This window comes from Trematosphaeria pertusa, assembly GCF_010094035.1.
Source record: "Trematosphaeria pertusa strain CBS 122368 unplaced genomic scaffold BU26scaffold_13, whole genome shotgun sequence".
NCBI classification, from domain to species: Eukaryota; Fungi; Ascomycota; class Dothideomycetes; order Pleosporales; family Trematosphaeriaceae; genus Trematosphaeria; species Trematosphaeria pertusa.
This window is the reverse complement of record NW_022987224.1, coordinates 897,138-922,412: the sequence shown is the minus strand read 5'-3', so window position 1 is coordinate 922,412 and position 25,275 is coordinate 897,138. Positions and strand designations below refer to the sequence as shown.

The following is a 25,275-nucleotide window of genomic DNA, read 5'->3' as shown; positions in this document are numbered from 1 at the left end:
TGCGGGGCACACACCTTTTGGCTCGTCGGCTTCGGCTTCAGAGTCTTCTTCGGGGCGTTTCCATTTGGTGCGGGCCGGCTGAGAAGTGGGTGCAAGAGGGGTGGGAGGTGGTTGGATGTGTTGCAGTCGTGCGCTACTTCGAGTGCCAGCGCGCCGTGCGGACTTCACGATAGGAGTCTTCTTTCGAGGTCCAGTTGTGGGTTGGCGCCTGTTATTCTTGGCGGGAGCAGAATTGGGTCGCGGCGCCATAGGCATGGAGAGAGAGAAGCGTAACGCGCATGCGGCGCTAGATATATGATGACGGGATGGAAGGATGGATGCAGGAGTGTCGGCGCGAAGTCGGATGGAGAGAGCGGTTAGTTGGCGAGAAGGTTTTGACGCTCCAGGCTTGGCGCTGGCGAGGGGCAGGTGGCAGTCTGAAACGAGCCGAGGGAGCGCTAACCGAACCGCGCTACCCGTATGCGGCAGGTGTGCACTTTCTTGCACTTCCAGATCGGCATCTATGGACGCCGACACAACAGCAAAACAGTCGAGTCCTCAGCCCCTCCAATTCTCCACTCTCGCTCCGCATGCCCAGGTTCTCGTCTGGCTGCAACTCCAGCAGCCTCTATTGAAATGAGAAAACACCGGCCACGTTAAAGCCATTCCATGTTTATCTGAAAGGGGATACACAGCTGTTACCGATTAGAAGCCTAAGCGGACTGCGTGATAACATGGGCGCCATGACCATGAGGGGCGGTGCGGTTATCGCAGGTGCATCTACATCCTCGCTTCCTGAGTGGTGGGGAGAAGAACCCTGCAGTGTCAGCCCCCTTCAAACCTTCAGGATACTGTGTCAAAGAGGTTTAGTTAGCGACGTTACTTCAGTATAAGATTGACGTACATCTTTCGGCTTCAGGTTGATGTTGGCCGAACCCATGGTGATCCCACATGTGCCCTCGAAGTCGTCTCCCGGGTACTCGCACAAGCCAAAGATCTCTCTGAGGTCCTTTTCGTCAAGCAAACGCTTGAAGCTGGCTACAAAGGCACGCTCCTTTTCTCCCATCTCAACCTTGTGCCCTTTGGAATAGTTGAACTCAGTTGGTATCAATTCACCAGTGGAGGAAAAGTTCCAGACTGCTGGTTGGGGTTCATCCATCCCCTCGCCGGGGTTCACATTCCAAGGGGTAGATGTGCCATTGTAATTGACCATCATTTGCCCAGGAAGGATGTCGAAGTGGCGGTGCGGCATGGCAAGCCCGAAAGTGCGATCCATGCCGTTATCAACGAAGAAGTCTTTGAAGAGGTCCTCAACAAGCTTATCACCATTCAACCTGACAAAGCACGGTATTCAGCCTGTGAACCGATCGGCTCTAGTCCTCCAGAAAAGGCAAAGCGATGCATGCTTTGCTATTTCGAGCCTGAAGAGGTCTCCTCCGTGTCCCGTTTGCCCTTGCCATGACGCAGACCACAGTCGAAATCGCCTTGTTTCCCAGTGCCGCCGCACAGAGGACAGTCAGACATCGGTGTCTAAAAGAGAACCTGCACGTTAGCGCAAGAATATACCAAGCCACAGGGGAGAAATACCGCTTTACTAAATCGGCTGATGCTAGTTTCTCTTGCTCACCTCGCCGGACAGCTACAGCTCGTCAGCCCCTTGCTCGAACGGTCACCTCGGAGAACTTACCTTCAAGAAATTCCTGATATTTGCAATCGTGAGTCAATCGCGGGCCGAGGCAACTGCGCTCCTTGGCGGAGCCTGTTACCTCAGGAAATTGAGAGCTCATGAGAGGTGCAGACGCTGGTTCAAGTCGATACGGCGGAGTCGATCGAGAGCTTCTTGAAAGGTGTCCTCGGTGAGCTTGTTGCCGTGGGGCTAGTGGCCAAGCATGGCGTCAACGAGGCTTCTCTTGGGTAGGGTCTTGAGGCAGAGGACCTGCTCGGCGAGAGAGAGCCGGCCCAAGGTGGCAGTCGCTTGTATTTTTGGCCACCACTTGCCAAAGTCGTCCTCCTCACTCATCCTGTATTCAGCCTTAGCCATCATAAGGTCCGCGTGGGCGCGCAGGGTCTCCTCCTCCGGATCCTTGCCGAAGGCGCGTTTGAGGTCCTTGATCATCTCATCCGAACTGGTGTATATATTGCTGGCGTAGCCGAAATCGATCGAGTCGGTGGAGGGCAATCGGTGACGTACGACGCCCAGAGCGATTCCACGGAGACGATCGCGTATATAGTCGATTTATCGAGCTCTGAAGGGAACAGGCAAGGCGGAGCTTTGACTGCAAATTGAGCATCCAGGGCTCAAAGCTATCGAGGTCGCGATCGCCGTGGAAAACGGGTGGGTCTGGGTAACATTTGTTACGTCCTTCTTGACTGTGTGGGCCGGTACTACGGCGGGGGCTATCGGCTCGGGCGGCTGCGCGATAATTATCGCGAGCTCGGCGGAGGCGCGTATTATCGTCGGTGAGGGTGACGAGCTCGGTGGCCAGGTGGCGGAGGACTTGACGCCAGAGAGTTGGCTCTCCAGTAATCGCAGTAGTCAGAGACTCGTCGTCGTCGATACTTACGACGCTGCCGTCGCCCTTGGTGATCGTGATGGAGTCGTCGGAGGGCGCCTTCGTCAACGTCGGAGTCTTGAGAGCTCATAGTGAGTTGAGAGCTCATCGTGGGGGCCTCGCTGGGCTGAGCTTGTAGGGGGTGCTTGCTGGCGCGCTGGCTCAGTTAAGCGTTGTGGGTGCCTCGCTGGGCGGAGTCGTATTTTCGAGAGCTACGCTGGGCTCGTGGGTTCTCTGTTTGTCGCCTTCAACCGGGAAAAGTTCTCACTGCCGCTGAATTTGACGCTGAGGGGGTGCTCGCTGGCGCGCTGGCTCACAAGCCTACTCCGGCAGAGGTGAGTCGAGCGATCGCAACTGACAATCGTAGCTCACAGGCTTCAACCGGAATAGAATATCGCTGACGCTGTTTCCGTAGGGCTCGATCGCGCGGTCGCCGTGTCGTACGCGTTACGGGCAATAATATTGTGTAAGGGACCCAGGGCAGTCGGGTGAGAGCTTCTGCGGTGCGCGAGGCTCTGTATACGCTAAGGATGTGCTAGTCCTAACTAGGAAAGAGCCTCGGCAATTCGGCAGAACTCCGGAGCTCCCGGAGCTGTCAAATGCCACCTGATTCCATAACAGCAAGAAAGGTGAGCATTAAACCCCTTGTTAAAGAATAAGTAAGCACGGCTCGATAATATACAGACTGCGAGTGCGCCTGCATCCGATCTGTATAGCATCGCCGATCTATCAAATTGCCCGTCCTCGGCATTTGAATACCCAGTGATATTGGTGCTAGGAACCACTGGGCGGGGTGGCGTATAGTGCATTTGCCATTCATGCATGTGTTATTGACGTGGTCAGGGCGTCTTCCGGTGAGACGAAAACGGCATCATGCAGCCGGTCAGCAGTCGGTTGCTCACTACAGCCATGAGCTTACCCCAGCCACTCAAGAGTCGACACGAGCAGACCCTCGCTAGACGTAGAGCATCCTCCACACACCTTGCATTCCTCTGAGGCCTACGCAAGCACCAGAGGGGCAACTTTGCTCGCCTAGAAGTAGGTATGAGTAGTGAACTTAGAGCCCCCATGAAAGATCTCCCGTGCAGGACGTGCCCGATGCCATAAGAACATTAATCACGATGCCATACTGGGGCGAGAAATGGCCCAGATCGCTCGCAATGGCGAAGGTTGCCCCCTTCGATGCGGTTGGCGTACGCATAGTCGCCACCAGCGCCAAATCCCAAAAGAGGCAAGGCTGCATGGGGTTGGTGAGGGAATACGAGCGGGGGACAAGTGGTGGTACAGGCGAGGCACTGATAGATAAAGTCCGGTCTTGCCCCAACTTTCCCGTTAGCCCGTTGAACTCTATCAAAGCAAATCAGACGCCCCAGGAGTATTTGGTACTTACTTAGCTTCCAACTATATCGGTAAGTGGATACCTGCTCCGAAGCTTCATCTAGACTACGTACTTACAATAGTATATAGAACCTGAACTGATCAGTATGTCGAACGTCGAGGACATAATCAGCTGGCCGAGACGTGACACGGTTTTGAGTGTATTGGATGAGCAGAAAGGAGATGATAGCTGCGGACATCATGTGGCTTTCGTAAGTAATCTACCTGCATATCCATGCTGCGCCTTATCTAAACAATGGATGTTAGTGTCCAGTGGGGTTATTCCCTGCTTCGGCGCCCATAATTACTCACGGAGACCAATGTAAACACTGCTCCTCGGCGTGGACATGTGGGAAGTGCGAATGTTGCGATGATCATTGTCATTGCTGAAGTGTTGTATGGATAAAGTATGGAGACTACAACAAGCATAGGTTTCCCGCATTTTCGTTCGGGGAAACGGGAGCCAATTCCGCTGAGTAGTCCGTAGGGCGACGGAAAGGGTCAGCATCAAGTCACGATCCAACATCGTGTCACGCCTGGATGGCGGGATGGGTCTTCTTTATCCTCGTTTCGTCTGTAATCGTCACTCATTTATTTCTATCTACGCAAGGAAGAACACTCTTTCAACGTTGTGGGTCACCTTAACCTAAGAATGGAGACACTGGTAAAAGGGGATTGTCCACCAAAGTAGGCACTACCATTTTCCGAGTCCCCTTTTCTATGCTGCCTGCTGCGTCGGCAGCCATTCATCGTGCCTCTTCTTCTGTTTCTCCCACTCTTTGACTAGCTTCTTGCGCCTATTCTTGGACACCACATTCCCCGCTGCGTCCACGGTCGGGATGCCGCTTTCGTCCCATTCCAAGTACTCGTCCGAGGTCCTGAACATCAACAGGGGGTCGACCTTGGCGCGCTCGCGCAGCTCCTTCTCCCTCTCAGCCTTCCTGGCCTCCTGTTCCAGCTTAGCCTTCGCCTTCGCAGTGCCAGCTGATTCCCGCTCCGCGCGCGCCTCTATGAGCAACTTATCGAGGGGTCGTACCAAAGCAGGCTGGGGGTTGTTGCGGTCCTCGAGATAGATGCCTAGGTTCCAGAGGTGTACATCGCGGAGCTGGTCGCATAAGGCGAGAAGGTCTTTTGCCGGCGCTTGCTGGGCCGCGAGGGCCTTGACGTTGGTGCGGAACTGCTGCAGCACCTGATCGTATGGTTTGGAGGACTCGACCACTGGTGTTGACGCCGCGATCGTAATTCCGTCAGCGAGCTTCGCTATAGCTGTATGATCGACCGAGCCGGAATATGCCAAGGTTCGGACCTTGTCGCGCAATTGAGATGCGGGGTAGATATAGGGTTTTGCTGGCGCGGGAATATCGAGGCCCGACCACCCTATACGGACCAGGTTGCTGAGATCTCCCTCGGGATCAAGACCAAATATGGTGACAATGCGTGTTACCCACCGGGCGAGCAAGATGACTGTCTGATCTGAGAGTGCCTCTGCCGAGTTAGACTCGGTAACAAGATCAGAGAGGATTCTCATGACAGCTGAGGTGTTGAAGGAATCGCAAAGAGCTGTGTCAACATCGGCTTTCGCCTTATCCAGGGCGCTTAATAATTGCTGGTCTGCCATGCCAAGCTCTTGCATTGTTGTAGTCCCGGCACTGGAATGTTTCCAGAGGTCCAAGCTCTTTAGAAAGAAGTTATTGAGCTTGCCTTCCCAGCTGACTACGGCCTTCATAAGCTCGTCTGTTACCTCAATACCATCCTGCCAAGGCATAAGGAGGAAGCAAATTCGGAGAGAACGTGCACTCCACTCCTTTTGGGAGAGAACAGTTCTGATGGTCGTATAGTTCTTAAGGCTCTTGCTCATCTTCAAGCCTCGAATCCTACGATCTGTTAGCTCCTTTGTACGACGAGTTGGGTATTTAAAACCTTTTACCTTAGTTGCCCCATGTGAATGAAGTAATTTGTCCACTGTACTTGGCAGCCCGGAGTCGACCAGTAAGCTTCCGATTGTGCGAGTTCGTTATCATGATGAGGGAAACGAAGATCGACGCCTCCGGAATGGATATCTATCGTCTTGCCGATCACTTCGGAGGCCATTGCAGAGCATTCAATATGCCATCCTGGCCGCCCATGACCCCATGGACTCGGCCATGCTGGCTCGCCTGGCTTGCTAGCTTTCCACAGCGCAAAATGATTCTCGCTCCGCTTCATTGACCTTCCCTTGGACAGTGAACCTTCACCATCGGCTTGGAGGGCAGGGTCGTTCTTGTTCCATGGTTCCAGCCGGGAGTAGCTGTGCCCAGCCTTCTCAAACGAGTCGATATCAAAATATACGGAGCCCTCAGGGGTAGCGTAACCGAAACCGTTCGCCACAATCTTCTCAACGAAGCGGACAATCTGAGGGACATACTCGGTCACACGAGTGAGTTGGTCGGGAGCCAGGACATTAAGCGCATTCATGTCCTCGAAGAAGCGGCGTTCGAATTTCTGGGTCAGCTCCAGGTATATCTTGTGGTTATTGGAGTCCATCTCTGCACCATGCAAGGCATCGAGATATGGGAGCAAAATATCGTCCGTCTTGGTGAAAAATTCAGGTAGCTTTCCTGGGGCTTGCAGGGCCTCGACAGCCGACCGTGCCGTTCCAATGTGTGCTTTCAACAGCAAATCGGCGACAGTAACAGCTTGGCCCTGTTGGCCCTGTTTTGCTGTCGCGGCGTCGGCCAGAGGTGAAGGCTCGGCCTTTTCCTTATATGCCTTGTCCGCTGCCTCGGGAAAAGTCTCTGGGCTCGTATCCGAGGGCAGAGACGGAAGGTTCTTGCCAATGTAGTGCCGGAATGCGGCTTTGGCCTCTGCCAAAATCGAATCGCTCACCGAGTCGTCCTCAGTGGCATGCTCCTGCTTGAAGCGCGCGAGCAGGTACTGCTGGCGGCCCTGGAGGATGATCTTGTCGTCGATATCGGTCGTATTCATAACGAACTTGACACGGAAGCCGAAGTAGTCCTTCATGATGCGGCGGATAATGTCGGTCGAGACGTAATTCTTGGCATGGCCCAGATGGGCATCTTCGTACACTGTTGGGCCACAGGCGTACCACGTCACCATCCTTCCTGTCGGATCGACTGGGACAAAGTCATCCTTGCTCCTCGTCAGGCTGTTGTAGATCTTCAGTCGGGGCAGCTGGGCGTCGGGTCGGGCTTGGGGGGGGATCCATGGCGGCTGTTTGCGACCGTCGGACGCCATGCTACGTGCGCTCAACTGTTCGAGATTGAGATTGTCAGCGTCAGGGTATTTGTCTGAGGAAGAAAGAAGAAGGGTCGCACATTTGGGAGGGGGAAAGAGACAACTCGACTTAGCGGTGTGATGGTATTAACGTTACTGACCCGGCTCTGCTTCAGCGGTTGTGTTTGGCAAATTGAGGCAGGAATGACTCACCGCAGCAATCTCATTCCCAGGCTCTCGGCAAAACTCCGGTTAAGGGAGTGATCGAGAGCCAATTCCTTGAACAGCTTCCCAGAAGTTGGCTTCACCGTCTGTGATATGGCGGGTTTTCGTTGTGGTGTGCGGTGCGAACGCGATGGCGGGTTGCTGTGGACTCGAGCCTCGCTCCTCGCCAAGACGCACGGACCATACGCTCGCAGCTTCGGACGAATCGCGTCATCACAACTTTCACCAGTAGAGCACCGCGCTCCCCAAAAATCACGACCTCAGCGCTCCAGATCGGGACAGTCGCCCAACAACACCACCCTCCGCACCTCGCACCTCACACCGCGCGGCGATCGCATACACCGCAGTTTCCGCCCACGGTCGAGCATAGCTTCCACCCATAGTCGAGCACGACTCCCGCCACTCGCCCAACAAAACACTCAACAAGTCCCGGACAGCAAGCGTGGACAGCAAGCGTGGACAGCAAGCGTGGACAGCAAGCGTGAACCGCCCAACTCCCACCGGGATAAAGCACCCTCGCCCGAACTTCACACTCTTTTCCTCCTCACCTCACATACATCGCAGTATACCCCAACAGGATACGTTCTTCAGCAGCGTTGCATCAGAATCCTCTCCCCTCCCGGTATACTACGCAGTATACTCATCTCGTCACCGCCACGATCAAAGGAGTTCACCGCCCGCACATGAGCTCACTCCCCGACATCCCCCAGGACCTACACATTCGAGCGTTCAACATCATAACCTACGCCGCAAGCTCTGGACCTCATCGAGCCTTACTCATACCAGAGGCATTCGAACTCGCCAGCTACATCGCTGAAAGGTACGAGGCACCATCACCCTTTCGTGAGCAACTGACGGCACGACCTCGCTCGTCCTTGACCCAAGCAGACAGCCCCTCCCGGCGCCGTCCCGCACGTAGGCGAGCATTACTCGGTGCGAACAGCTCACTCGGTTATCCATACGCTTGGTCCCTCGCCACCGAGACCACCAGGTCAGCGAAAGCAAGCGTCAAGAAGGACTCGATCGGCTTCCTACAGCCAGGACAATACATTCGCGACACTCCCGCCTACTACTAGCATCTGCTGCAACTACTAACATTCAGCTCCGCTGTCCCCAGATGCTCACCAACTAGCTGGCCTGCCCCCAGCCTCGTCCCGTCCCAAAAACGCGCTCGTAGTCCATGCAGACACTACAACCGAAGATGTTAACCACTTCAATCTACACCAAACATGGACTATCGCCCGCCACGGCGGAAGAAGAGCAAGGGCTAGAGGATGGTGCAGAGGAGCCAGAGGTTCTTGCCTTCACGGGAAGCTATCGATAGCGTACGGCGGCTCGGTCACGCTGAGCAAATGATCTTCAGCTACCAGATATGTGAGCGCAGACAGAAGAAGGAGGTGGTGGATGGATCACAGCAAACGATAAGGCTGTGACAATCTGTGATGTAGAGAGCTGTCGGTCTGGGCAGGCTGTCAAAGAGCGGGGGCTGCAGCCTACCGGTGAGCCGTGGCGCAAGGCTGGAGCAGGGTTGACAGATCATGATCGCGCGAAGAGAACAGCTTGAAGCGGGAATAGAGAGCAAGAATGCAACAAGAGTCTAGGTTGGGCGCGATGGACGTTGGACAAGAGCGATAAGTGTGAACAGTAATCTGTGTATGTAAGTAGTGCCTACCTCTGAGGTACTTGTGACGAAGAGCCTGACGTCGACACGCCCAGCCGACAGCCGGTAGGATCACAGCACTCGTCTTACACACAGCTCGCAAGCAGATCGCTTGCTATCTTTTGTACACGCGAATTGCTCTGAAGGACCCAGTTCTTGAGGCTTTGCAGCGAAGACTTCAGCGCACGACTCATGTTGACTAGGTTGCTGATCAGCTCGAATCTATCTAATGTGAAGAGTCTTTGCATAACTGACTTGGATTATGGAAATGTATAGTGAGATTTCGTTTTTTGCCACGGTAGGTTGGGAGGAAGAAATGGGTTTTGCCGCTCTCAAGTAGGACGGACTCGCGCTTTATACATTCAGCCTGCTGGCTGAGCATCGCATCTTCATCAGAGGAAGTGTGCCCCATTCCTCGCGCGCGGTAAGACAGACACATTGTATTCAGATTTAGTCGCTGTGGACGAATGGCCCAGCTCAAAACCGTGCTGTGCTTGTATGGCAGTCCGTTGTGGTGCGATCTCGCATGATCAGTGGAGAACAGAGCGCGTCTAGGGCTCAGACGACTGGAAGTAGCTGAAAGCGCCAGGTGGAGATTGGTTGTTGGACGAATTAACGCAAGTGAAAGGGCACGGGCACGTGACGGGCTTCTTTGGCGCGCGCGCTTACGTACTTGGCTCTTGGCGACGCCGATCAGCCTCGGAACCCGACAATTATAAACCCCAACGACACGTACAAGTACAGCGGCAGGCATGTATCTTCCTAGATATACACGGTATTGGACCAAAGAAAGTCGCAGAAACATGACAACTGGTCACGCTCATCGTCGTCAACCCTCACGAGCGTTACTTCCTGGTCCATTTATCTGATTTCGAAGCATAGGTCCGATTGCTAATTCATCCAGATGTCGAACATAGCGAAGACCTGTTCAATTACACTCGAGGTCGTTTCGTCTGCAACGAGCGATATGAACTGTCGCAGCGCCGTGTACGCTTCAATGTCAATGAGCTTGCTCGTTGTGCAGCCGAGGCTGTTGGGGCGAGAACATGCGTCAGGATCTCCAAATATCCTGATGGTATGTACAACAAGAGCATGCTGCTTACCATGGACAACGGCTCTCGCGTTGTAGCCAAAGTTCCGAACCCAAATGCTGGTTTACCTCATTTCACCACAGCCAGCGAAGTTGCGACAATGGATTTCGTAAGTCGTCTCTAGAGAGCCTTACGCTCATGGGATTAACGCTGCAGGCACGAAACGTTCTTGGCACCCCTGTCCCTAAAGTTCTAGCTTGGTGTTCTCATGCGCACGAGAGCCCAGTTGGCGCTGAATACATCATCATGGAACGGGTGCCGGGTATCGAATTAGAACATGTCTGGCCAAAGATGAACATCAAAGACAGGTTCGCTGTGGTGAAGGCGATCGCTGGTTTTCAGAAATCCTGGACGTCAGTTTCCTTTGCCAAGTATGGAAGCCTTTATTTCTCGAAAGACCTCGACGACACGCCCGATGCTCAGCCACTATACGTCGATGCAAAGGGCAATCATATCAAAAACACGTGCTATGCTGTTGGCCTGTCAACAGGACGCGAAAATTTCGACAATGGGAGAGCAACAGTCAACTTTGACAGAGGGCCATGTAAGAACGCCAGCTGGACATGAAAATTACTGAACTGACAAAGCAAGGGAGCTCTCTAGAAGCATATCATACCGCAATCGGTCACCGCGAGATATCGTGTGTTAGCCAACTTCCTAAGTTACCCAAGTCTCCAATTACCTTGTGCGGCCCAGGAACATATCAACCGACGAGAGCAAAGAAATTGAAGGCTCTGCGCCACTATCTCGACATAATCAAGGTCCTTCTCCCAAAAGATGAGGAAATATCATCAGCGCATCTCTGGCATGATGATTTACATCTTGGTAACATCTTTGTCGACATCTCCGAGCCTACCAAAGTTGTGGGTCTTATAGACTGGCAGTCAACGGAATTATCTCCGCTATATTTCCATGCCCGCCAACCTCACATCATTGACTACGTTGGCTCACCCATCAATGGTTTGGCAAGACCTCAACCAAGAAAGGACCTGGATAGACTTGAACCTTCTGCAAGGCAGCAAGCTGAGGCCTTATATCTACACCAATCCCTGTGTTCATTGTACAACACCCTGACACATCACCAAAACCCACGACTCTATGCTGCACTCCAGTTTCAGCATACGCAGAAGTATCTACTTCTACTTCTAGCACGCAACATTCTCATCGATGGTGAGGTGACCTATCTCTCACAATTAGCTGAGTTGGAATCAACGTGGACAGATTTCTCAGCAGACACACGTTCGACCAGTCCTTTCACCTTCTCAAACAAAGACCGGAGCGACCTTGAAGCTGATATGCAAGGCGTGACACGAGGCATGGAAGCAATGCGTTCAATACGAGACAGCTTGGGAGAACTATTCCCTGAGCAGGGCATTGTGAGGCCTGATCAGTACGATGAGGCTCTGGATGCATTGACGCAGATGAGGGAACAGATCATTAGTACCTTCGCCTCCAATCCAAAGGAAAAGGAGGTGTGGGAGAAAGAGTGGCCGTTTGAAACTTGATCCGAAGTATCTTCTCCCATGTTTGGATAAGTTACACAACTCAATTGTTACGCCTGTTTCAAGTACAAAGTTGCTAGTTTTGGAAGAACTCGGATGCTGTGCCCAGTTCTCATACTCCCCGCTAGGTCCCATTGCGCTGCATCGCTGGAGATGACAGCCAGACTCTTGTGCAGAATTGCACCAGAGCGTGCATCTCGCATGCATCATTGTCTGCGGTCATTGACGCCAAGGAGTACGCCTGCAGAGTGTCTAAGTCTTCGTCCATCGCGGCGTTGGCCTCTTCCTTGTCTTGTGTAGCCTTCGCTTCTGCTCTGCCCTTGTTATACCTTCGCAGCGTCGACTCAGGTATGCCCCGGGCCCATCAGCGACAGCAGTTCCGCCGCTGACCGGTCTTCCCTCGACCTACGTTACCTTCTTCAGTCGGCGCCATATACATCGATATATATGCAGAACAAGGCGCTTCTATTGGAACACAGTCGCGGAGACTGCACTGGTACTCTTCGACGTCCCTCGACCCGGCCTGGCGACAAGCACCTATATTGACATTTCGCAGGTATTATATCCGTTCCGTGATTGATCGAAATCGTGCATTTAACATCGAACGTCCCCCGACTCGCGACCGCCTTTGACCTTCGAAACGCGCCATCCGCCCGGCTAATACAGCTCAATGCCCGAGGTAGGATCGACTTCGGCGCCTTTTCAAGATACTGACAACACTAACGTGAAGGACTCAGGCCGACGAAACCTTCGAGGGATGCTATGAACACATCGGGTTTCGTAATTTCCAACCGTACATAGAAGATAGACGCATGTGGTGGACGGCTGGAAATGGCTACTGCGCAACTGGGGGAGTAACGCTAACTAAGCTTTAGGCAACCGACTTCACCTAATCTCTCACAACCATATGCAAATATACCGACACTGTATTTGTTTACAGCAAATGCCAGGCCGGAAATCAGCATAGAGTTACGACTGGGACATACTTGCTTTGTAGCAAACCGAATCCAATCAGCACGCGTCAAGAGTGTCGAGATGCTGCTCCAAGTGCTGCAGTCTTTGGTTCAACGACCCGGCACACCGATTGCCCAGTGTGCGTAGGAGAACGGGCGGAATACATTGAGGTACGCTGTTCGCACAGATAAGGTAGCTGTAAGTTAGCTAACGCTAGACTTAGGAATTCGTTACACCATCTTAAACCTGAGACGACAACAATTATGCCTACGGAAGCCAAGAATATGGTATTTTGTTAGAGTGCAGCTGCGTAGGCGGAAGGACTGTAGCAAGGGTGGCAGATGACGGCAAAATAAACCGGCCAAAAATTGTGGATTATTGCCTCTATTTATGATTTATCCTGCTCATTGCAGTCGGAATGTGCTTGTCTAATTTTGCAGAGTGCTTCTAGGTCCATAACTACCTCTGCAGCCGACGTGTAGTGATCGAGCCAGCATTGCCTTATAATCCCAGCGGGAAGGACCCTCGTCAGATCCGGGAAACGTTGGTTTCTGAAGTGATCCAACACAGTCCTGTAGTGATCTCTCTCGCACCGAAAATCGTTTTGGTCGTTCTGGTAGGGCCTTTTACTTGTCCAAATCTCGTAGAGGGTGCTGCCAAGGGCAAATAAATCATCCTTGACCGTGAAAGTATCGGTGTCGTCCGTAGGGCGTTGATATCCAGCTCCGGGGGCGCATAAAGGTTTAGAGCCGTCAATCGACGAGCCGCCGAAATCGCAGAGTTTAACGTTGTCGTCTTCATCAAGAAGAAAGTTATGGCAGCCCATATCGCTCTGAAGAATTCCTTTCTCATGGATATAAGCAGATGCTTGTGCTGCCTGAATCGACCATCTAAATGCCTCCTCGTGCGAGGGTACCGTGCCGAGCTTCTGAAAGTCCTCCAACCGCTCCCGTAGACATTGCTTGAGTCTCTCAAGAACAAGCCCGCGGTCAATTGCATACTTGAGCTCGCATATCCGTTTATGCTTCCCAAGTCGCTCGTAGATGCATCGCTCGATTAAGTGGTCTTGAAGCCTTTCGTTGTCCACGTATGTATTGTTGCTCTTCAATGCGACTTTGACAACAGTACGATCGTCGACGACAAAGACGTGTCCAGAGATGCCCGCACCAAGCAATTCCAGTGGCGTGGCAACAATTTTCCGATATGCTTCATCATTCTTTGCCATCGTTTCTATCGTTGTCGTTAGCAAATGATGCGAAATGCGACGGGAATAGATGAGCGCAACGGTACCTAGATCCAGAAAGAGAACCTTGAAACAGATTGGTACGGAGATCTGTTATAAGGTGTTGTAAGGTTCCCAATTATAGAGAGCATATAAAAAGTGTGGAATGCAAAGATGCGGGGGGAGTAAGGGGATCCCGTTGATATGGACTGGAGGAAGGGCATTCCAAAAGCTGCCGGCTTGGAGGCCAGGGAGGAGAGGGGAAGAGGGTGCCTAAAAGGCATGTATTCTTAGCAGCGCGAGTCTTCGATTCGTCCTTGTCGCCGTGGCCAGAAAATTCCTCAGAGAAGTTACTCTGGTGGATGGCTAAGTGCAGAGGCGATGGATGGTAGCTTGCAGATCGCCGTTTGTGGGCTGTTGGGGCGCCAAGCTATCACGATGAAAACTGCGGACCGGCCGGCCGCACCACACCCACATCAACTCCCGTCTCCGCTTGGGCGATGCGATCATCCATTTACGAAAACCGCCCGACCTATGACTGCTTGGCTCGCTAGCCAGGCCCGAGACAGGCCTTCTCTGGCCAGCCGATGCGGACTCGTCCTAGGCGCACGACAGGACACCTTTGGGCTTGCGCTAGCTCTAAGACCGAGTTTAGATGCGGCGAGGGCGTAGGGAACCTCTCTCTGTGAAAACTTGTTAACGCGCCATCCAGAGAACTCGTTAAACCCCTCCACGAAGGCCTATCCGGCAGGACGTCGGTGGCAACTTTTGCCAGCTTCGACGGCGTCAGTGGTACACGTAACCTGACAAACACAATAACATATATGGGGGAGGAATCACAGGCCAGCTCATGGAAAGGCGGAACACAAGCTTGGTTAGTGGAGAGGGCGGAGCAGGTTTCCCCGCGTGGAATCCGCTGTGGCCCACTCTGCAAGATAGCGCTCGGCCTGTCATGAAGAGACTCTTATAGCCAAGGCGAAAAGCAGAAGCGTGCGATCACCAGTCCCAAGCATCTGAGACGCGATAGCGACACCACCGCCACCGCGGAAAGTAAGAGATGTTATGGGGCGGCTCGAGGACGGGTTGGACAGAGCTACGTCCTGACCGGAGACACTGCTACGTAGCTCGAGAGAACGGGTGCGCAACACGAGTGCAGTCTCTCTGATAGTGCTTTCTAGGTGCCAGACGATTGCAGAATTAGTGCGTGCGGTACAGCGGAGAAGGTAACAGGATCTTAGCCCGTATAAATCGGTCGTTGTGACCTAACAATCTGCCATACAAATAAGAACATGCCACGACTATTATATCTGCTGACTCATCAGGAAAATGTCCAATTCTCGAAATACTTGGATTGTGATATCTGTGGGAGTAGATTGCGGTGTGGTTTCGGTACGGACGAGGCGGGCGGAGCGTGACTGGCTAGCCGGCGAACCTTCGCGCTCGGCTTCCGGACGCGTCCTTTCCTGTCGGGGTCCGGCTCGATGTTCGGCAAGCCGCAGGCCCTCCGGTAAATTTTGCCGATGGACACGATACGCTGCAGATATCCCGGCTTGGCACCGACCAGGAATGGGGACCGAGTCGCGATATCCATTCTGGGAGTTGACAATGGCCGTGATTGGAACGAGGTAACTCGTCGCAATATCTGTCACGGTTCCATGAGCTTCGACAGCAAACGTGGCATGTATTGACGAGGAGGTTGCTCAGGGAGCCTGGAATCGGGCCCCTGGGCGCGTATTTATCATGAGGCCTGACTAAGCATACACGTGATGGGATCAAACCTTGACAATATCCTCGTAGGTATGGTGCTCCAGTCCCGCCGCTTAGCAGCAGTTCGTGATCGACCGCGGCACTTCTCCTGGACAGGAGGCATAGTATGTTTACGTCGTTGGGAAGGTTTCGCCGAAGGTCTGCGAGACACCTCATCGACCTGGTCGGCTTCGTCGTCGTGGCGTTCCCTAACTTCATTAGCTGTTGGAGCTGCCATGTGCCATCGGGAGAATCGGCACCCGCGAGCGGGATAAGATTTTTTTTGGTGGCGCAGTCAGAATCCTTTCTTGGCGTTGTCTGCGCCACACGGATGCTGCGCGACGCTAAAACAGTGCCCTCAGCCGTTTTCCTTAATTACTAAGAGACTTGCACCACCACACCAACTCCCACACAACCGCCTACACCGATACACGGCCCGCCTACCCACTCCTCCTGCTCTCCGTCCAGTTTCTACTGTCTACAAAGATTGATAGTGGCCACTGGATGTGCCAATAAGCCTATTCTCATCGTACGTAACCCCCTGTCGTGACAACGGTTATTTCCTATCAAGCCCTCTAAATTCCAACGGTTAATGGCCTGTCAAGCAGGATAAATACCGAGCGCTGCACGTCCCACCCTATCTGGCCATCGCGATTCATGATATACCACAGCACGCACACAGATCCTTAGATTTCGTTCCACCCTTCATCCTCCACGATTCCACATGGAGAGTGAGACTACAGAGAATACAACGGTGCGGACAGGCTTTATAAAGAGACCTGAGAATACAACGGTTATTATCCGTGCGGGGTACTCTGTTATTTGCGACATTAAGGACCGCCCGGGTGTGGTGCTCAAGGTACCTTTACCCTTCGAGGAGTATGCGCAAGCTATGGAGATTGAAAAGCATGTGTATCGCCGCCTAGGGAAGCACCCAAACCTACCTAATGTTATGAGCGTGGATGAGTATGGCATTTACCTCGAACGAGCGGAGCCTGGGTGCCTCCGACTGTACTACAAGGAGGGAGGCAACGCCACACCCAAAGAGAGGATTAAGTGGTGTCGAGACGTTGCCGAAGTACTCGACTATGTCCATCAGAACAACATCCGCCACGCTGACCTATCTGGGAAGAATTTGTTAATAGATTCGGCACGGAATATTCTTCTCTGCGATTTTGGTGGCTCTTCTATCGACGACGACCAGGCAGAAGTTGTTGCCGAAATTGGTTTCCGACATCCTGATGAGCGAGAATACCGCCCACCTACGATCCGCGCCGAAATTCACGCCCTTGGATCAACCATCTACGAGATCGTGACAGGCAGGAAACCTTTTCACGAGAAAACGGAAGAACAGGAGCGTGAGGTCAAGGAACTTATGAAGGAGGGAAAGTATCCTGACGTGAGTGCACTTCCGCTCGGGGATGTGATAGCCAAGTGTTGGAAACGCGAGGGCTACTTCAATTCTGCGGCTGATGTGGCTAAAGAGATTACCTGTTCTGGTATGTTCACGCTCTTAGCGAAGAGACACATGGAGCTAACCGCATGTCAGCTCCAAGATATCTCGCCCAAATATGGCCTAGTCTTCCCCTTGCCAGAGACTCGTCTGGTTGTTCCTCTGACAAAGACCTGTCCAATCATTCCTCTGGCAAGAACTCGTCCAACCGTTTGTCCGAATCGATGGCGAACTAAACTAGGGACGATTGGTTAGATGACGCGGTGATGCGGGTGTATGACTTCAGGTCAGCCGCTCGGCGGGTAAAGACGTGGGAATAAAGGAATTCATTTGTATTTAACCCCTAAAAACGAGCGTGTTGTCATCTCCACCTTGCCTCTCGTATCGAGTGCTATCATCTCTGAAAACTGGTGTAGCTCGAGCGATTCCGTAGCCAGATGTCGGTCCTCCTACTAAACGGAGTCACCAATTCAAATGTCCCTAAATCTTGCTTCCCTTAGGAAGTAGAGCTAGGGCATTGATCGCAAACTCTTCCGCTCTCAGTTATGATGATCGAAGAACCCGCAATCTCTGTAGCATTGGCGCACTGGCCACCGGCGGGAGCATTAGGGCACCGGTCTTGCTGAAGTTTGGTTTGCTTGGTATGTGGAGGTGTCTGCTTGCAACCAGACGCCTTGGTGGTCTGCCAGTAATACGTGCATCCACAACCCTATAGCTACTAATCAGGTTCTGTATTCCTAATGTTTAGGAAGGCCAGCTTCCATCGTACTTACCATTGTCGGTTAAATTAGTAGCGACCACGTCTCAGAATTCGCGAGGGTTGGATTGGGGTTAGGTAACTGCAGAAACTATTCCGGTGTTAGTCCCTGCTAGTCCCTTAAATAGGCCGCAGTCTTCTTACCTCCCGAGCTTCAAAGCTAGTTGTCGCGCGAATGCTGAAAATTGATCAAACCCAATAGCGATGAATTCGTTCTATACTTTGTAGGAGGGGGGATCGGTATACGCCGGCTAAGATGATCCAAACGGTTCCGATTGATTCCATACTTTATACGGGTGGTAACTGAATAAATGCTGGCGGCGTTTTATGCGGAATAGGGCCGTCTCACCGGTGAGCTTCTGCGGGTCGAGCTAAAATGAGGGATGGACTGACCGGAAGCGTTATTAGTAATTCGCCTCAACGGATAGGGAAAGGACACTGCATCTCACCATGCTATCCGCCTCACGCACCAGGGTGTCGCCTTGGTCCCCCGGAATCGAAAGCGAGGACGTGCTGCGCCGCGCGGCGGCCTGCAGCCTCGGGTCCATCCGCCACCCTGACGAGGTTTCCGCTTCCCGTCTCTGACCGAACACGCTAACCTTCGTTTCCTCCCCCAAGGAGGACTAACCGGGCGTCTTCCTACACCCGCGCGGGACGCTTCGACCATCGTAAACAGAAATCGCCCAGCAAGCAGATTCCCAGAGTGTTCGCCTCGCTTTCGTCGAACGCCACCAATGGGTAGCATGCCCCTCTAAGAAGCAAGCGCTGGGTGAGGCCAACCCCTCACGATATATCATGCACGCTCCCCAACGAGGCAGAGTCCTCCAGTCCCTCGCCTTTCTGCCTTTCTCAGCCTTCACCAGTTGCCTTTCTGCAAGTCCATCACCTACATCCCTGCCCGTAACGCTTGCGCCAGCATGACTCGTTCCAACCTAGCTGGGACCCGTGGCGAGGTCACACGGCATTACGGCTCTAATGGCAGCTCCACAACTTAGGAATGAAAGCAAGTGCGGGCCGGGCAGTTACCGCTACTCTAACTTACTTAAGAACGGCATTATGACTAGAGTTTAGCATCACGGAGGAAGCTATCGAGCAGGATGTAGGCGGGTGCCTGGTGCATTATCGTGCTGAGGGTTTTCTAATTTCCATAGGTGTATTCGTTGATGGACTGGGCGTGGGCGTTTAGTTCGTGGCGAGGGGCATGGTCCTTTGGCTTTGGGCCGGCCGGCGAGGCGGCAGGTGGCAGGGAGAGAGGCTAACTGGCGGCTAGACAGTCGTTGGGTCCGCGGCGAACAGGGCGCGCGCCTCCTTCTGCCTGCGTCCCGCAACCTCGCCATGTCCCGGTGGGGATTCGAAATGCGGGACGTCAACTTTCGTGTGATACCGCAATAGACTTAGCGCCCGCACGGACGAGCCATTCGATTCCTCGTCCGTCTTCCACGAGCATGGCCAGCCAGGAAACAAGCTGCGCCCATTCTCTACACCTCCCAATGCCTCTTCGATACCATGTATTCAGGTTGCCACTCCATAGGAGGCTCTGGAACTTTTGCGTTCCCTGCCAAACATGATGGCGGAGCTTGCCACCGACCCTTGCGTCCGCAAGATAGTCCAGCGTAACTATGACGAAGTCCTCGATCTAGTAGAGGAGTCGGCCCCCCTATGAGACGTCCCAGATAGTTGCTCTCTTTCATCCACCGCGCCCATGGTTAGCTAGAACACCCCCCACCTATACCTCGACATTCCTCGTACCCCTAGCAGCTCCGTGTCGACTCTAACTTCCGAGCCCTAGCGAACGAGCTGCATGCGATACGTTACTCGTGTGGCTTTCTTAGTAATCGCCAATATGTGATTCTACCAGCGAGCGGGTTCAAGGCCAAAACCGACTGGAGTGTAGACCTTAATATCGAGAACTATGAAGAATTCTTGTTAGATATGAAGGGATACCAGGTGCTAGAGGAGGACGCTGTTTCTGTTCGAATATAGTGTCTTGCAGACCTTAGCAGGCAGGCAACCGCCAGACAGCCCCGACCATTATGGCTACGACGCCGCCATTGTCGCCCTTAATTGCTGCTGCAAAGACATCACGCGTGGAAGGCTGGATCCAACAGCTCTCCAAACCAGCTTCAGCCCAGGCAGACGCTCTCTCCCCGCCGTCGACGCCCGAGAACCGCCCATCGCTGAAGCGGAAGCATGCGGCCTCTTCCGCACCCTGTACCTATACAATGTCGATGCGCGCCACCAGTCCTAAGCGACCGAGACGCGATACCAACACCAAAGTCCTGCCTACCCACAGCGTATCAGCAGCTGGGGCGGCTTCGAATGCGAGCGCGCTGGCCCTCAACAAGAAGAATACCTTCAGTCCGCCTGGCAGCTAAGCCGGCACTAGAAGCCCTCGCTAAGCGAACAGCCCGTCGCGCGATAGCATTGCCGTGCTAGCTTCCGCATCCCCTCCAACAATAACGGAACCGAGCTCAGAGCTGAGGACACCGCCGCCGCGGAGAGTGAGGGATGTCATGGAGTGGCTGGACGACGGGCTGGACAGAGGGTGGATACCAGGATGGCTGCGGGAGCCAATCGGGGAAGTCCAGGATTTTGGGTATCAAAGGATTAAGCGTCATGCCTGGGACGAGAGCACAGCGCGTAGCCTCTCGGACCTAGACCTTAATAGCGAGGAGCGTGAAGAACTAGCGCATGTACTCCGGAAGGTGAAGGAGATCTAGCTAAACGCGCGAGTGTGCCAGTCGAGTAGTCGCAATAAGAACGCGTGATGCATAGGGCGTGCCGCAGATTAGGTCCTAGACTCGTTAGACCCAAGCAACATGCAGTTAAAGTCGTCTAGATTAGTAATGCCGCGATAGCCTTCTAGATTCTTCTTGCGTAATGTGTAATAGCGTAATTATATTACTCTATCTAACTAATCCAGAAAGTATTTAAATATATTCTTCTACTAACGTACTTTATTATCGAACCGCCTACGATTTCTTAGCAATAAAAATTAACGAAAATTAACCCGTTTTTCTTAAATAACTAAGCGAAACCTTAATACTTTTCTATAAAAATTTATATATATATTCTTTATAGTATATTACACCTTATATAAAAGTTACACTAGACTATATTACGTAATTAAAAAGCTATACGTATATAACTAACTTTTAAGAAAAAATCTAGTTTTCTTCTAGTTAGTACTATTATATCTCTATAATAATATATAAAACTTATAGTATTATTATAAAGTAGATAATATAGTAATATAATATATTATACTATAAGAAGTAGAAGGCTTAGTAAGCTATAGAAAATATCTATATAGGCGCTAAGACGCTAGCTACTATTATATAAGTAGTACCTAAATCTAAACCTATATTAGTACTATAATAGTACCTCTCTTCTACTCTACTATTTATTCTAAATAGCCTAACTCTAAGAAAAAAATTCTCTCTATCTCTATTAGAGCTTAGCTAACTTTCTTACCTATATTAGTAGTTCTAGCTTTTCTAAGTATATACTATAGAAGACTAGAATTACTTTATCTTAGCCTCTAAGGTCTATTACTAGTTGCTAGAAAGGCTTATAGTATCTCTATTTAATAAGATATTATAGATCTCTATAGTTATTATAGCTATTAAGTAGCTTATTAAATTTCTATTACTTAGTTACTTTATCTAATCTATTCTCTTATTCTAGAACTCTTCTACGTAGGTAGCGTAACTCTACTTTATTAATCTTATCTTATTCTAGAAGACTCTTAATATTATATTAGAGTTATAGAAGTAAGTAATAGAATACTAGAAAGATTTTTATAGATAGTAGTAGGTCTAGTAGATAAGCGCGTAGATAGACTTTCTTAACTTTATATAGTCTTACTATCTTATTATTCTCTTTCTTTATTAGGCGATTAGTTTTTATGTTACGTATATTAACGTAGATCTTCTAGTCTTTCTTATAGTATAGCGCGTTTTTCTAGTAATTATTAGTATATTACTTATACTATATTATAATTATAGGATTAGAAATAAAGCTAGCTAGCCTAGATAGAGAAAATAGTAGGCTAAACCTAGAGTTATAGAATAAAAGATTACGTGTAAAGTTATAGAAATAATTAGAGTTATATAATATAGATTAGATAGATTAGAGAAATTAGAATCTAACCTAGAGAATTAGACTCTAATCTAAGCAAGCTATAAAAGCTAGAGACTTAGCGCCTAATCTAGCCTAGAAGGCATATATATATAACTAGAAGAAGCTTGCTTCTTATAGCTTCTTATAGTTATTACTTTATTTATTAAATTACTATAGAGACTTGCAATTTATAGTATTATTACCTCTACCTCTTTATTACTAAAGATTCTAGTCTAAAGTATACTACTTACCTTCTTTTATAAAAGTAAGCTTTAGTCTTAGTTAAGAGAATAGCTTATAATAAAATAACTACCTAACGTTAAAGAGTAGAATAACTATATTAATAGTTAGAACCTAATCTAGAAAAGCCTAGGCCTAGAAGCTAACTATAAAAGAATAGATTATAGAACTCTAATAAGTTATTATAGTACTCTAGAAGATAAGCGTTTAATAGGTAGAAGAGCTAGCCGCGATAAAACGCTAGGCCTAGGCTAAGATTACTCTACCTAGGCGCTTTAATAGTAAGAAAAAGAACCTTAACGCGTTTCTAGTAGCTATAGAGCTATATCTACAATATAACGCTATAGCGTTTCTATAGAATAAAGATAAGATTCTAGAAGCTATAATAAACATAGAAGAAGAAGCTTTTACGTAGGCTAAACTCTATATATTAGACTAGCTAGAAAATAAGAGTAATATAAAGAGAATATAATAGTCTATAGATAAAATCTTTAAAAGCTAGACTAGATTTATAAAGCACCTTAAAGAAACGTTTAGAGAAGTTAATACGTATAAGGTAGCCTAGAAAAAGCTATTTAGGCTATAGTAAACTAGATTAGCATTCTAGTACGTAGTAACGTTTAGGTAGCTAAGCGCTTACCTAGACTAGAATAACTTCGCGCTAGCAGAACTCTTCTATAAGAGGCTAAAGAAGTTAGTTAAGAATAATATTACGCACGCTAAATAACCTAAGAACCTAAGTAATACTATAGAGATAGTAGTAAAAATTAATAACTAATAGTATAAATAAAACCTAGAATATTAATAGAGTAGAGACTACTCTATACTACTAATAGTTAGAACTAGATAACTATAGACTATATTCTAGAGAGACTCTATAGACCTAGATTAGGTTAAAACTCTATAGAAGAGAAAATAAACTCTATAAAATAAGAAAAAAGCACAGTACTTTAAGAAAGAACTATACCTAGTCTATAGCAAAAAAGAACACTTCGCGTAAAAATACCTAAAGAAAAAGAAAATAGTTAGAATAATCTAAGTAAACTATAATAGCCTTATATAGATAGTATACTATAATAATAGCTATATAATATACTAGAGAGATAAGGTTAACTTAGAATAGTACCTAACTAGAGTTAGAGCTATTATACTAGAATATTCTACGTATATAGAATATCTTACTCTAGAAACTATCTAATAACGTATTAACGTATAATAGTACTAGATATACGTAGAACTCTATAATATATAGAGCTACTAGTATGTATACTAGAATATTTTATTTACTAATAAAGAATTCTAGAAGGCGTTAGACGCTCTTAAGAAAGTAGCTAGATTAGTAGAGTATCTTATAGATAAGAAGGTATACTTATATATCTAGAAGATCTACTAAGGCTTTTCTATAAACTACTTTAGAGCTAGAAAAGCTAAGTAATAGTAACTAAGGTGCGTAGAAAGAGGTAAGTACTAGAACTTTTTCTATAAGGTATACTTAACTAAGTTATTCTAAGAAAAGAAACTCTCTAGACTATTTCTATATAATTAGAAAATTAAAGTATATCTATAGTAGAAGCTATACTAGCTATATAAGAGTAACTACCTAGGCTATAACTATATCTACTAGGCCTACTTTCTAGTAGTTTATAGAGAGAAAGAAAAAGCTATAGTTAAAGTAGCTATTAGTACCTAGAGACTAGATAACAAGAAAATCTAGGTTACTACGTATATAAACCTAAGGCCTAAGAAAGAAGCTAGTAGAATAGTAATACCTAAACTAGTTAAGAAAGTCTATAGTAAAGAATACTACGCTAAATCTTAGAATTAGTATACTATAGAATACTAATACTATTAAGAATAATACTAGACTATAGAATAGAAGGCCTAGTATCTTAATTACTATACGCTTAACTATAGATAGTATTTTCTAGAATAAAAATACTTATACTATAGAGAAAAGGCTAAAAGTAAATATATAAAACTATACTAGACTATATATTTACTAGAAAGATACCTAGTATATATAGTAGAAAAGAAATAGAGGTTAACACTAATTATCTCTTTAAAGTTAAAAAACTAATAGGCTTCTAAGGCAGAGGTCTAGTCTAGAAAGGCTCTATTTAGACTATTAGTAAAATTATTACTCTAAAACCTAGAATGCTACGCGTAAAAGCTATGTTAGAAAATAAGAGGTTTATAGCTTATGTAGATAGTAGAGTAGTAAAAATATATATTTTTACTAGTCTAGTAAAACTATAGAATATACTATTTTAAGAGAAATAATAACTCTACTAAGTATAACTTATAGATAACTAGCTATCTATCTTTAGCTAAGAATAGATTTACTTAGAAACTAAGGTATAGATATTAGATGTCTAGAGAATATAGGAATAGTAATTCTATAATATTATAGAACTAGAAAATATAGACGTACTTCTAGAGCTAGACTAGTTATAGAGATATAACTCTAATATTAGTTAGATTAGGTTAAAGCTCTAAGGAAGACCTAAAGTAGTATAGAAGGTAGAAGTAAAATACTACCTAAGAGCTTACTAAAAGCTAGAGGTAAAGATTAGAAGAATATTATTTATAAGTTTAACAAAATAGGTAAAAAAATAACCTTAAGATGTTAGCGTTATATAGATAAGAAAGCTATAATCTAATATAGAGTAACTACCTTAGAAGGTTAAGAAAGACTATAAGAAGTTTGCGTTATTATTTAATAGATAGAATAATAGCGTTCTATCTAAATATAAACTATAGAACTATAAGATACTTATAGAAGATAAAGCTACGCTAAAACTAGAGCTAATATACCTACTTAGCTATAAGTAAAGAGAGAAACTTTAAAGATATCTAAAGAGACTTCTATAAAAGGGATATATTTAAGAAAGCTAGAGTCTAATAGCCTTACTAGTACTATTTATACTAAAAAAGAATAGATAGTTAAGGTTATATATTAACTACTAATAGCTTAACTAAGTAACTTAAAAGAACTAATATCTATTACCTATAATCTTAGAACTTATAGACTAGCTTATAGAAGTATAGTAGTTTATAAAGTTTAATATCTAAGAGAGATACTACTAAATATAAATTAAGAAAGGCTATAAATAGAAAATAGTCTTTAGAATAAGAGAAGGTTTATATAAATATCTAGTTATACTATTTAGACTTACTAACGT

The 25,275-nt window shown here is 48.4% G+C and overlaps 10 protein-coding genes across 10 annotated transcripts; 5 read left to right on the top strand and 5 right to left on the bottom strand.

The window, feature by feature from the left end:
* Nucleotides 1-692: 692 nt before the first annotated feature.
* Nucleotides 693-2,095, bottom strand: BU26DRAFT_568478 (uncharacterized protein; the record flags this gene model as incomplete). Its single annotated transcript, XM_033833776.1, has 6 exons — nt 693-830; nt 884-1,313; nt 1,546-1,618; nt 1,667-1,738; nt 1,798-1,855; nt 1,916-2,095. 6 exons carry the CDS (start codon nt 2,093-2,095, stop codon nt 693-695), a joined length of 951 nt encoding a protein of 316 aa, XP_033680187.1.
* Nucleotides 2,096-4,015: 1,920 nt separating this feature from the next.
* BU26DRAFT_433806 (uncharacterized protein) lies at nt 4,016-4,558 on the top strand (the record flags this gene model as incomplete). The annotated part of the gene is made up of 3 exons (XM_033824044.1): nt 4,016-4,111; nt 4,372-4,391; nt 4,519-4,558. 3 exons carry the CDS (start codon nt 4,016-4,018, stop codon nt 4,556-4,558), a joined length of 156 nt encoding a protein of 51 aa, XP_033680186.1.
* On the bottom strand, nt 4,531-7,262 carry BU26DRAFT_78137 (uncharacterized protein). The gene is made up of 2 exons (XM_033836337.1): nt 5,836-7,262; nt 4,531-5,782 (listed from the first exon to the last, which is right to left on the bottom strand). The coding sequence occupies exons 1-2, from the start codon at nt 7,140-7,142 to the stop codon at nt 4,627-4,629; spliced, it is 2,463 nt and encodes an 820-aa protein (XP_033680185.1). The 5' UTR covers nt 7,143-7,262; the 3' UTR covers nt 4,531-4,626.
* A 2,547-nt stretch (nt 7,263-9,809) lies between these two features.
* On the top strand, nt 9,810-11,665 carry BU26DRAFT_553676 (APH-domain-containing protein; the record flags this gene model as incomplete). The annotated part of the gene is made up of 4 exons (XM_033832227.1): nt 9,810-9,861; nt 9,911-10,206; nt 10,254-10,641; nt 10,689-11,665. 4 exons carry the CDS (start codon nt 9,810-9,812, stop codon nt 11,600-11,602), a joined length of 1,650 nt encoding a protein of 549 aa, XP_033680184.1. The 3' UTR covers nt 11,603-11,665.
* A 1,327-nt stretch (nt 11,666-12,992) lies between these two features.
* Nucleotides 12,993-13,637, bottom strand: BU26DRAFT_381139 (uncharacterized protein; the record flags this gene model as incomplete). The annotated part of the gene is made up of 1 exon (XM_033822576.1): nt 12,993-13,637. A coding segment is annotated over one exon (645 nt), but the record flags the coding sequence as incomplete, so codon positions are not given.
* A 2,276-nt stretch (nt 13,638-15,913) lies between these two features.
* BU26DRAFT_522286 (kinase-like protein) lies at nt 15,914-17,284 on the top strand. The gene is made up of 3 exons (XM_033829751.1): nt 15,914-16,050; nt 16,127-17,020; nt 17,071-17,284. Exons 2-3 carry the CDS (start codon nt 16,246-16,248, stop codon nt 17,208-17,210), a joined length of 915 nt encoding a protein of 304 aa, XP_033680182.1. The 5' UTR covers nt 15,914-16,050; nt 16,127-16,245; the 3' UTR covers nt 17,211-17,284.
* A 1-nt stretch (nt 17,285) lies between these two features.
* BU26DRAFT_522284 (uncharacterized protein) lies at nt 17,286-18,213 on the bottom strand. The gene is made up of 4 exons (XM_033829750.1): nt 18,181-18,213; nt 17,876-18,119; nt 17,748-17,822; nt 17,286-17,683 (listed from the first exon to the last, which is right to left on the bottom strand). The coding sequence occupies exons 3-4, from the start codon at nt 17,748-17,750 to the stop codon at nt 17,471-17,473; spliced, it is 216 nt and encodes a 71-aa protein (XP_033680181.1). The 5' UTR covers nt 17,751-17,822; nt 17,876-18,119; nt 18,181-18,213; the 3' UTR covers nt 17,286-17,470.
* On the bottom strand, nt 17,940-18,541 carry BU26DRAFT_77895 (uncharacterized protein). Its single transcript, XM_033836336.1, has 2 exons — nt 18,181-18,541; nt 17,940-18,119 (listed from the first exon to the last, which is right to left on the bottom strand). Exons 1-2 carry the CDS (start codon nt 18,474-18,476, stop codon nt 18,077-18,079), a joined length of 339 nt encoding a protein of 112 aa, XP_033680180.1. The 5' UTR covers nt 18,477-18,541; the 3' UTR covers nt 17,940-18,076.
* A 1,223-nt stretch (nt 18,542-19,764) lies between these two features.
* Nucleotides 19,765-20,442, top strand: BU26DRAFT_553673 (uncharacterized protein; the record flags this gene model as incomplete). The annotated part of the gene is made up of 1 exon (XM_033832226.1): nt 19,765-20,442. One exon carries the CDS (start codon nt 19,765-19,767, stop codon nt 20,104-20,106), a length of 342 nt encoding a protein of 113 aa, XP_033680179.1. The 3' UTR covers nt 20,107-20,442.
* Nucleotides 20,245-22,372, top strand: BU26DRAFT_568471 (uncharacterized protein; the record flags this gene model as incomplete). Its single annotated transcript, XM_033833775.1, has 2 exons — nt 20,245-20,436; nt 22,364-22,372. The coding sequence occupies 2 exons, from the start codon at nt 20,245-20,247 to the stop codon at nt 22,370-22,372; spliced, it is 201 nt and encodes a 66-aa protein (XP_033680178.1).
* Between the last annotated feature and the right edge of the window lie 2,903 nt (nt 22,373-25,275).

Coding starts and splice junctions, on each gene's coding strand:
- BU26DRAFT_78137 (XM_033836337.1), bottom strand. CDS start 7,142: ATGGCGTCCGACGGTCGCAAACAGCCGCCATGGATCCCCCCCCAAGCC. Junction 5,783..5,835: donor ATTCACATGGGGCAACTAAG/GTAAAAGGTTTT, acceptor AACAGATCGTAG/GATTCGAGGCTTGAAGATGA.
- BU26DRAFT_522286 (XM_033829751.1), top strand. CDS start 16,246: ATGGAGAGTGAGACTACAGAGAATACAACGGTGCGGACAGGCTTTATA. Junction 17,021..17,070: donor TAAAGAGATTACCTGTTCTG/GTATGTTCACGC, acceptor ACCGCATGTCAG/CTCCAAGATATCTCGCCCAA.
- BU26DRAFT_77895 (XM_033836336.1), bottom strand. CDS start 18,476: ATGCTACCCATTGGTGGCGTTCGACGAAAGCGAGGCGAACACTCTGGG. Junction 18,120..18,180: donor TGCGTGAGGCGGATAGCATG/GTGAGATGCAGT, acceptor GCTTCCGGTCAG/TCCATCCCTCATTTTAGCTC.